Genomic DNA, 11,472 nt, shown 5'->3' with positions numbered 1-11,472 from the left:
GCCTGTAAGGAGCTTTGCGCTGGAGCGGGGAGCTGCCCGCGGTGAATCGACTGATATCTGATAGGCTGTCCTGAAAAAATGCAGTTTTCGGTATTGGGCAGACGCCCACTGGGGCCTGGGCGGGATTTCGGGGGAGAGGAGGCGGGGCCTCTGTGCTTAGGGCGCGAGCAGTTGAAAGACGGTTGGTGTCGGTTCCGATAAGTTCCGATTCGGCCGTCCCAGCACTTCTCCATGGCAGACCCTCAGGAAGCGCGGGTTTCTTCGCAGCCCCCGCCACCTTCCTTCTCTCCCTCGTCTTCTGAAGCCTCTTCCACATCTTCCCCCGGCGTCCCAGGGAGTTTGGACTGCCCAGTTCCGAGCAGGAGCCCAACGGTGGACCGGCTGGAGGAAGTGGAGCTGCAGATCGGAGACGTGAGTGGCGGGGACTGGTGCCCGACTGCGTCCCCGCCCGGCGCCTGTTGGCAGACAGACCACGGCGGGGTCGGGGAGCGAGGGACTGGGAATCCTAACGCCCAGAGGGACGGAATCCGCCCTTAGACTTAGCGATGAGGAATTGGGGGGTATGCCTCCACTATCCCCATCCCTCCGTCTTGTTGCCTCGCCCTCTGGTTTCCATCATCCCGGTAACCCGAAGCCGCGCGCTCTGCTGCCAGGACTGGTGCTGGCTCCGTCTGCCCTCCCCCTCCCCCCGCGCCGTCGGAGGGCGCTCAGGATCAGGCTGTGACTTCTCGCTCCCTCCGTGGGACCTAAGAGCCGCAGTAATGGTTGGCCACCTGCCCAGAGCCAGCTGACCAGGCTATTGTCTTTCTTTCTCGGGCTTGCTTTGCGCTGGACCCAGTTTGGAGGGGTTAGTCCCTGCCCCTGTAGCCCAGATTGTTTCATTTAATGGTGCTAGGAATCAAGGGGAGGGATCTTTGGTTGGTTTCTGTTGAATCTCGAATTTCCAGAAACTAACGCCCGTGTGCGAGCGCGAACACACACACACACACACACACACACACACACACACACACACACGACACCCCTCCCCCCCCCCCCCACACACACACACCTGAAACCCTAACACATAGACATCATCGGAGGGGGTCACCGTTTCTGTATTTAAGGACTTCTGAGTGGGTCAGGTGAATGAAGGACTTAGTGAATGAGGTGTGATCTTCCTGGGAGAAGTTTGAGGAGTTAAGACCCGCCTGTGCAGATTGGAAACTGGGGGATGAACTGGATTATATCATGGCTCAAGTATCTGTGTGTTGTTGTTGTTGTTTTTCTTCTTCAAAAATAACAAAATGCTGACACAGCTTCTGTTTTTTTGCTGAGCAATACTGGTTTCAAGTGAATTATGTACAAAGGAGTGCAGATGTGTTATCTAGGAACAGTGTTATTTTATATCAGTGTTGGTTATATGAAGAAAACATTTAAGAAGTGAGTTTTCCACCAAGAGTTGGATATTTCCTGCATGTAGTATTTTGATTGTGTTGATTTTGTCAGCTCAGAGTACCTGTTTTTTAGTTTGCAGATTTTTTACTTTTATTTTTTTATTTTTATTTTTTTTAAATATATATTTTATTGATTTTTTACAGAGAGGAAGAGAGAGGGATAGAGAGCTAGAAACATCGATGAGAGAGAATCACCGACCAGCTGCCTCCTGCACACCCCCCACTGGGGATGTGCCGCAACCAAGGTACATGCCCCCAACCGGAATCGAACCTGGGACCTTTCAGTCTGCAGGCTGATGCTCTATCCACTGAGCCAAACCGGTTTTGGCCAGATTTTTTACTTTTAAAGAAAATAATTTAGGCATTGGTTTTAAGCTATTTTTAGACTACTTGTAAGATGAAATGACAATTTAAAGAATAAACTTCTATTGTTTGACTTTTTTCTTTTTTTTAATATAATTTCAGGCAGCATTTTCATTAACCAAACTGCTGGAAGCCACATCTGCAGTATCAGCTCAAGTGGATGAGCTTGCCTTGAAATGTACAGAAAATGCACGTTTCCTGAAAACATGGCGGGACCTCTTGAAAGAAGGCTACAATTCTTTGAAGCCTGATAACTGATTTAGCTGTGGAATAACTCCTACTTCCTCATTTATGATATTTTCACATGTATCATATGTATAGGAGAATCCCCAGTAGTTCTGTACACTCAAAATGGAATTTTTCTTTTGTGAAAGCAGAATACTGATGATATTTTTGATGCTGGCTAGTATTTCTTTAATCTTCTGACTAAACTTTCATAGAATCTTTTATGAAAGTTAATTTCATCAGTAGACTAATATACCACAGTGTTACCAGGAGCAAACGAGGTAGAACATTATTTTATTTGATTTGCAAGAAGATGCCAAGAATGGCAGAGTTTAAAGTTACCAGAGAAGGTAACTTTAAGGTTAGTAATGTTAGCTCCGGCTCCGTTAGGCTAACTTCTCTAGACCAATCCCCAGCACCTAGGACAGTGTCATTCTAAAGAGTCAATCTCATTGACTTAAAGGAAAACATTTTTTTTTTTTAATGGAGATTTGAACTTTTACTGATGACAGCTTTTTAAAATATATGCTAAATATTTTTTGCCTTCTAGGATGCTTTTTAAAAAAGCTTTTACTTCAGAAAATGAAAGCATGTATAGAAAGAATGCATATTTTCCCCCATATTTATTTCTAAGATTAACTGCTTCTAGAGATATTTCTTGCATTCCATGTTGTTAGGTCTTTGATTGTTCTCTTTAAAGTGCCTTATCACAATTATGGCTCTGTACTATTACTTTTGGAACTTTGTAAGTAATAATTCTGAATTCTAAATATAATAATTTTAAAGAAGTTACTTTGTTTTTAATGCACCAAATTTAAATGATGTGATTATTTTCATATTATTTGACTTTATTGACAATGTTCTATTTTACTTGTCCTGTAGCTTATGTCACTTTTCTCTCTCTAGTGGTTTGTATCATATGTCAATGAATAAGCCCACTAATTCTCTACTATATAACTCTGGACATCTTTGATATAGAATCTTATTCTTTGTAGTTATGGAGATGTGTACAAAACTGTATTTTAAAACTCCACAATGGGGCTATGAAAGGGGACAAATGGATGGGCAAATAGTTTTGTTTAGCATATTAAGTCATAGTGCTTGATTAATTTTTTAAAGTTAAAGATAACACATGGTATATACCTGTACCACAGAGATGCTTATTTTGATATTAGAAAATTTTTTATATATCATGAAAATTGAAATTAAAATGTATAAAAATAAATTTGTTAAAAGCAAATTTCCATTTCCTTGGGTTCATTACTCTGAAATTTTTGATTGAAATATTTTCAAACATAACAGGAAAGGTGAATGATTTAATGGACACCAATGCATTTCCACCATACAGATTTAATAAATGTTAACATTTGGCTATATTTTCTTCAGATCAATGTATGTATAGAAGTTACTGTATTTGGAGAGGTGGAAGGATGGAAGAGTGAATGAATTAAACAGGAAACCAAACGGCTTCTAGAAAAACATTTGAAAATATTTTAAATGTTAACAGGTAGTTTCAGATGTATATTTTTATAACTCACAGCAATTCAAAGACCTTTAATCCTAACACAATTTCTAAGACTCACAATCATAATTTTCGTAGGAATACATTTTATCTATTATGTCTTCATGATTACTACTTTTTTATTCTAGATACTCTTTTTAAGAAAAATGATTTTCCATTCCATCCTAATATATAAAAACCCAGGGTCTGTAATGACCAACCGAAGGCTCCACCAAACACCGGAAGTCAGTCCTGCAGTAGATGCAGGTGCAGCGACCCAGCACTGACTGCTGAGAGGGCTGTGGATCAGACCCAGAAAGAGGCCTGAAGAGAGAGGCAGGGTCTGATCCGCAGCCTCCATGGCAGCTGTTGATCAGCCGTTGCCTCTCTCTCTCTGAGCTTTGCCAGCAGCTGTGCCTCTGTTTCTCTCCAGGCCTGGGGCTGCTGATCAGCCTTGCTTCTCTGATCAGGCCCGGAGATAGGCCTGGAGATGCTGACTGGCATAGAAACTCACCAATCAAGAACCAAATCTGGGTGAACTGTGAGGAGCCAATGGTTGCCTAGGAGGTGGAGCTTTTGACGCTGACTGGCATAGAAACCGACCAATCAGAACTAAATTGGCTGGTAGGAGCAGGCAGTTGGGGGCGATCAGGCAGGCAGAGGCAGTTGGGGGCAATCAGGCAGGCAGAGGCAGTTGGGGGTGAGATCAGGCCGGCAGGGGAGGGCTGTTGGAGGTGAGATCAGGCCAGCAGGGGAGGGCAGTTGGGGGCAAGATCAGGTCGGCAGGGGAGGGCAGTTAGGGGCAATCAGGCAGGCAGGCAGGTGAGTGGTTAGGAGCCAGCGTTCCCAGATTGCGAGAGGGATGTCTGCCAGTTTAGGCCCGACAACCAACAGTCAGACATCCACCAAGGGGTCCCTGATTGGAGAGGGTGCAGGCTGGGCTGAGGGAACCCCCCCTCCGTGCATGAATTTCATGCACCGGGCAACTAGTTATTTAATAATAGTAATAATACTTTAGTCCTGGCCAAATAGCTCAGTTGGTTAGACCATCCTCCTGATATGTCAAGATTGCAGGTTTGATCCCGGTCAGGGTACATACAAGCATAAACCAACAAATGCATAAGTAAGTGGAACAACAAATCAATAAAAATAAAAAATAAAATTATCAAGAGGTGTTAAGAAAATTTAAAAAAATAGTAACATTTAATAAATAATCTGAACAAATAAATGTATTTGTACTTTTGTAAGCTTTTTAAAAAGTATAATCTTAAGTAGTTAGAGAATTTAATATTATAAGCAGAATTATAGCTTTCTATTTGATTTTTATTGAAAGTATACCACATTCCTCATGCAGAAAAACTGGAACCATTTCAAGTGAGAACAGAAAGGACTCAAAGCAATCCATACTTTTAATAGAATTAGTCTTCAGGTAATTTATTTTCAAAATAAACCTATACTATTATATACTCAATAAATATGTTTTTGAGTCCATTATTTTAATGTTCAAACATTTTTGTTGTAGTTAAAACTACTAAAAAACATTTTATTCCTTTTTAAAGGTTTTAAATTCTGAAATCATAAGATTCCTATAGCTCAGAGACCAGAAGAATTAACTAGCAATCAAGTAGTATCTTATGATCTGGTTGGCCGTGCAAACAGAAGGTGGATCCATCTCTTGATGACAACTATTTTGTCTTTAGAGCAAAACATGTACTAGATTTTTTCTTCCTGAAGTTAAGTTCCTGAATGTACATTCTAGCTCTTTTTTCTTTTCCTTTTAACTGCTTTATTGAGATATAATTCATGTACCATAAAAATCACCAATCTAAAGTATATAATTCAGTGGCTTTTAGTATAAGCAAAGAGTTATTTATCCATCATCATAATCAATTTTAGAACTTTTTCTTTTGCCCAAAAAAGATATTCTCCACTTCTTAGGCACCACCCTCCCAACCCTCCCACCCCCAGTAAACTCTAATCTTTCTGTCTCTATGACTTTGCTTATTCCAATATTTCATGTAAGTGGAATCATACAGTATTTGTCCTTATTGGCTGGCTTATTTCACATTCATCATGTAGCATGTGTCAGAACTTAATTCCTTTTTATGGCTGAAAAATATTCCATCGCATATATAAACTACATTCTGTTTATCAGTTGATAGGCACTTGGATTGTTTCCATATTTTGACTACTGTTTATAATGCTGCAAAGAGCACTTGCATTCAAGTATCTGAGTCCTGTTTTCAACTCTTGGGTTCATACCTAGGACTGAAATTGCTGGAGCATATGGTAATTGTATGATAAGCTTTTGAGGAACCACTGACCTGTTTTCTATAGCAGCTGCACCATTTTACATTCCAACCATCAATATGGAAGGAGTTCCAATCTTCATATCCTTGCCAATATATTATTATTATTTTTTTAATATATATTTTATTGATTTTTTACAGAGAGGAAGAGAGAGGGATAGACAGTTAGAAGCATCGATGAGAGAGAAACATCGATCAGCTGCCTCTTGCACACCCCCCACTGGGGATGTGCCCGCAACCAAGGTACATGCCCTTGACCGGAATCGAACCCGGGACCTTGAGTCTGCAGGCCGACGCTCTATCCACTGAGCCAAACCGGTTTCGGCCAACATATTATTTTTTAAAATTATAGCCCTCATAGTAGGTGTGATGTATTAACTTATTGTGGTTTGGATTTGCATTTTCCTAATGATTAGTGATGTTGAGCATCTTTTCATGTGCTTATTGGCCATGAGTATACTTTCTTTGGAGAAATTTTTATTCAAATCCTTAGCCCGTTTTTTGATTGAGCTGCTGACTTTTCTGCTGTTGTAGGAGTTATTTAAATATTTTGTATATTAACCACCCCCCCCTCAGATATATGATTTCTAAATATTTTCTTTCATTGCATAGGTTGTCTTTTCACTTTTTAAAAGAATGTCCTTTGATATACAAAAGTTTTAAATTTAGATGAAATCCAATTTATTTTATCCTTTTGTTGCTATGCTTTTATTGTCATATCTGAGAATCAGTTACCAAGTCAAAGGTCTTGAAGATTTACCCAAATGTTTTCTCCTAAGAGTTTTATGTCTTATATTTTGATTTTTGATTCATGTTGAGTTAATTTTTGTATATGGTGTAAGGAAGGGGTCCAACTTCATTCTTTTGCCTCTGAATTGTCCCTGCATCATGTGTTGAAAAGACTTTTCTTCATTTGATTATTTTCGCTGAAAATCAGTTGACTGTAAATGTGAGTTTTATTTTTAGACACTCAAATTCTATTCCACTGATCTATGTGTCTAGCCTCATCCTAGTTTTTCTGATTCACTCTTTAGCAATACTTTCACTCTCATTTTCCAAACACACATGATGGTTGTCAAAGCAAAAAGACATTTGGGCAGAGAAGTGCTGTTTTGGGTTAATATCAGAACATTTTTTTCATAGTAATAAATACATTATATTGGCTCTAAAGTGTATGAAGACTTGAAGAGAGTTAAGATGAATTCTTAAAACAGAATATCTGTATGTTGCGAACAATCAGACATTTTCTCTGATACTATTATACTGAGTATTAAACCCTTATTTGAAAGTGTCCATGATATGCATGACAGATAAAGCTCTACCTTAACACAGGAGCTGCAGATGCACTATATATATTCTGTTGTAAACATAATTTAACATTGAACATTGAGAAGGTTCTATACTATCTACTTCCAGGAATTTGCTGCAGTGCCATGCATATAGTGGGTACTCAAGAAACGCAAAAAGAATGAATGGCCCGACTGGTGTGGCTCAGTGGTTGAGCATCAACCCAGAAACCAAGAGGTCATCAGTTCAATACCCAGTCAGGGCACATGCCCGGATTGTGGGTTTGATTCCCAGTGTGGGCTGTGCAAGAGGCAGCCAATTGATTATGTCCCTCTCTCATTGATGTTTCTACCTCTCTATCCCTCTTTCTTCCTCTCTCTCTCTCTCAAAAATTAATAAAACATATTTTTAAAAAAGAACGAATCTTTCTGAAGTAGACTTTTCTTAAATTTCCTATGCAAAATATGTGTTAGTATATACACATTATCAAAATAATTTATTTCCCTAATTTATCTTAGCTATTAATGTAAATTATTAATTTTGTGGCATTCATTTTATACTAATAAATCCATTTTGAAGCATCCCAATGGGGGTCAGAGTAAGTTATGAACAGGAATTGAGTCTGGTTGATTGAGAAATTAGTGACAATTCATAGGGGTCTGTGAAAAGAGCTGGCTTCATTAATCTAGGGGGCATCTCCTGCATCGGCCACATTTCTATCCACATAAGTGATGGTGTATGTGTTTTTCGACTTCTTTTGCTGCCAATAGATCTTTGCCTGTAGTTTTTCCAAAACTGATGGATCATTTCTTTGAATGGTCTTGTAGTCAGAGTATAGAGAATTGGGTTCAAAGCACTGTTGATAGGTAGAATAAAAATCACTACCCAAGAGGTTATGGTACCTGGAAGAGAAAAATGACATAGTTTAGTATTTATGGATGTTTTCAAGTTATAGAAACCCCTTTCCCTTCTTTGTACCTCAGCCTCTTTCAAGTGTTTATTTTTCCACTTGGATGTCACATAATTAAATACCAAGTCTATATATGTTTCCAGGATATCTTTCCAGGGTGCCAGTGTTCGAGGGGAGTGTTTATGCTACAAAAAAACCAGGGTTCATTGCTAAATAGCTCTTCTTGAACACACCAGAAAAGTATTCTATAAGGTAGAAATATTTTCCATCAAATGACTATATATTATTAAAATATGATTCCATTTAATATTCTGATTTAAGCTTTTTAGCACTACTCACATAAATATTATTTTAAATTATTAAAAAAATCCTCAATTGATATTTTTCCATTGATTTTTAGAGAGTGGGAGAGGGAAAGTCAGAAATATCAATATGAGATAAACAAAAAACTATTGTTTAGTATTAAATCATACCTTTTGAAATATTTTAATTATTAGTACATATAATATTGCTCAGAACACATATTTAATAAATTTCTTTTCAACTATTTATTTGGTTCTTAAAAATAGATATGCATTTTTAGACTTTTCACTATCTCAGTAAAAACATCTTTGACTAACCTTATCTTAGAAAATCACTATATTATGTATGCATCTACCAAATGCTCAAATTTTTATTAGAATTTAATTAATGCTGTCTTTCTTCTTTGTTGCTTATAAAATGTCAGATACTATTACCACAAACCATGGGATAAAACAAAATTAAACATGTATGTTTATAAATTTTTAACAATGTGAATACATACTGCACTATACATAGAGTTAACAGGATTTTGCACATTTCTAAAATTGTAAAATACACATAACATAAAATTTACAATTTTAATCATTAAGTGTATAAGTACGTTTCACATTATTGTGCACCATAACTACCATGCATCTCCAAAATGTCTTTATCTTGCCAAGATGAAACTTCGTACCTATTAATAACTTCACATTCCCTTTTCCTCCCAACCCTTAACAATACCTTTCTGACTCTATGAATTTGACTACTCTAGTTACCTCCTAGATGTGGAATTATATAATATTTGTCCTTTTGTGATTGGCTTACTTCACTTAGCATTATGTTTTCGAGGTCCATCCATGTTGTAGCATGTATCATAATTTCCTTCTTTTATAAGTCTGAATAATATTGCATTTTGTGTATGTAACACATTTTGTTCATCCACTCATTCATTGATGGACCCTGGGTTGTTTCCACCTATGGTGATTATGAATGCTGCTGCTATGAACATTGGTGTATGAATGTCTGAGTTACTGCTTTCAACTCTTTTGGGTAAATGCCCATTAGTGGAATTGCTGGGAAATATGGTAATTGTATGCTTAATTTCTTGAGAAACCATCACAGTGCTTTCTATAGCAGTGGTGCCATTTTCCATTGCTATCAGCAAAGCATAAGAGTGCCACTTTCTCCACATCCTCACCAATACTTGCTATTTTTTAAATGATAGCCATCTTAATGAGTGTGATACACATTATTTTTAAATATCGAGAGTGTTTTCTTCTGTCACCTCTCATACTCTGGGGTAACATTCTTTGAATGGCTATGCACTCAGGGAAGAAAAATGTCTTACCTTCTGAAATAAATAATTATTTGATCATTGTTTTCATCTATGTTCCCTTCTGGTCATCTTAAGCATGGGATTACCAGAATTTCACTACATTGAGTATAATTTATTTGAGTCATTGTTCCTTTGTCCCAATAGTAATTGTGGTTTTAGGTATTTATGGAAATAACTGAACAGCTTCCTCCCAGTGAACATTTTATTTGTGAAGAGAACCTGAAGTTCATGTAACTGACTTATATTTCTTGAAATGCGCTAGTGTTAAGGATCTTAATTTTCTTTCCTAGAGGTATACTGCAGAAACAGATACATTATTTTTGCTTTTACATAAAGAAGAAAAAAATAGTACCTGGTATTTCTACTTGAAGCAATGAAAGAAATTTCAGTACAAAAATGGGTATCCAGCACAATGCATCAGTAAATACAATAAAGAAAAACCGTTTGGCAAGGGTTATCTCTTTTTTAACTTGATTCCGTATTTCATTTGCTGTTACGGCACTTTGACGAACGCTGTAAAACATGCTTCCATAGGAAAAAACTACGATGATAAATGCCACCAAGTTAACACCTATTTAGAACACAAAGTTATTGTTAATGTATATAAATATTCTTTCAAAACAAACAAAACATACTCTTAGCTGTTGTTAAGAAACAAAGACCAATACATTTTTTTTGTTTTGTTCATAATTGCTAGGGTATATAGAAATCATGAATTTTTAAGACTTTGAAGTATTTCTGAAGTAATGAGGAAGGATAAAATGTTTAATTTTGAAATGGCATATTAAAATGAGATTATAGTGATTCAATGAATATCTTGGGCCTATTAAGCTAATATTTCTGGTATTATTTTTGTAATAATTCAATTATTTTATTATATTTTGAAAAAAAATTACAAGAGAAAACACTTGTATGTGTACTCACACCAAAAACTTGTCTGGCTACTTTGAATTTGTTTATAGTATAAAGGCAAAGAGTTAAAATATATTTTGCTTAGTATTATTAGGGTGATTGCATAATATACAAATGTTTAGTGTCTTGTCTTTTATTAAGGTGCATCATGTTGTAATTTATATGATTAAAGGAAAATTTTTAAAAATCCCTTTAGGGTATTCTGATAGAATTCACCACCAATGTCAGTGAGAAAAACTGGTTAGAAGATCTCATATAAAATTTTTGTACACATTAGAAGGTATAACGAGGTTCATGTTGTGATTTATTGTAACATTTGTATAAAAAGGCTCATAATACAGAATTTCTTACCAAGAAAAATTGTCACTGAATAAATCTGGGCTCCAATACTTTCAGTGTCTTCAGAATGAAGAGGGAAACATACTCCATTGTTGCCATAGTAATTTTTGAAAAATTCCTTATTGCTCAATGGCACGAAAGCCACTATAACCCCAATAATCCAAATGAGAATCAACATTGTAATTGTTCTGCATTTTCTAGGTCTTAAAAATTGAAAGGGATATACAATACAGATGTATTTTTCCACTGTCAGAAATGTTAAAAGTAATACTGATACTTCCGTAGAGAGGATGGCCAAAGATCCCACAAGCTGACAATGAAAACTCTCTATCCACATCTGTGCATGCTTATTGTATTCTCCACGAAACTTTAGGTCAAAGGCTCCAATCACAAATAAGTATATTCCCATTAGGCAGTCAGCACCTATAGGGATCAGTAAATGTCACAAATTTAGAGAAATAAATAGGTATAATAGACTTATCAAGAGGCATTAATATTTGAGTATATTTAATATTATATATTCATAATATATCTAATATTTTAGCAAAAATAATAAACTAGCCAAGTTT

The 11,472-nt window shown here is 36.8% G+C and overlaps 2 protein-coding genes across 2 annotated transcripts in view; one reads left to right on the top strand and one right to left on the bottom strand.

Annotated features, from left to right (window-relative positions):
* The first annotated feature begins 33 nt into the window (after positions 1-33).
* On the top strand, positions 34-3,394 carry C6H4orf46 (chromosome 6 C4orf46 homolog). Its single transcript, XM_008146755.3, has 2 exons — positions 34-411; positions 1,902-3,394. The coding sequence occupies exons 1-2, from the start codon at positions 232-234 to the stop codon at positions 2,055-2,057; spliced, it is 336 nt and encodes a 111-aa protein (XP_008144977.2). The 5' UTR covers positions 34-231; the 3' UTR covers positions 2,058-3,394.
* A 4,284-nt stretch (positions 3,395-7,678) lies between these two features.
* The window catches only part of RXFP1 (relaxin family peptide receptor 1), an 85,012-nt gene continuing 81,218 nt past the window's right edge, over positions 7,679-11,472 (bottom strand). Inside the window, exons 16-18 of the mRNA XM_028152455.2 lie at positions 10,916-11,326; positions 10,005-10,223; positions 7,679-8,023 (exon numbers count right to left, since the gene is read on the bottom strand). Of these exons, the coding sequence (XP_028008256.2) occupies positions 7,725-8,023; positions 10,005-10,223; positions 10,916-11,326 (929 nt within the window). The 3' untranslated portion in view covers positions 7,679-7,724. The remainder of the gene's footprint in view (positions 8,024-10,004; positions 10,224-10,915; positions 11,327-11,472) is intronic.

The sequence above is a fragment of the Eptesicus fuscus genome, chromosome 6 (assembly GCF_027574615.1).
Source record: "Eptesicus fuscus isolate TK198812 chromosome 6, DD_ASM_mEF_20220401, whole genome shotgun sequence".
Classification (NCBI taxonomy): domain Eukaryota; kingdom Metazoa; phylum Chordata; class Mammalia; order Chiroptera; family Vespertilionidae; genus Eptesicus; species Eptesicus fuscus.
Note: the sequence above shows the minus strand (reverse complement) of the source record. Positions and strands in the feature narration are given on the sequence as shown.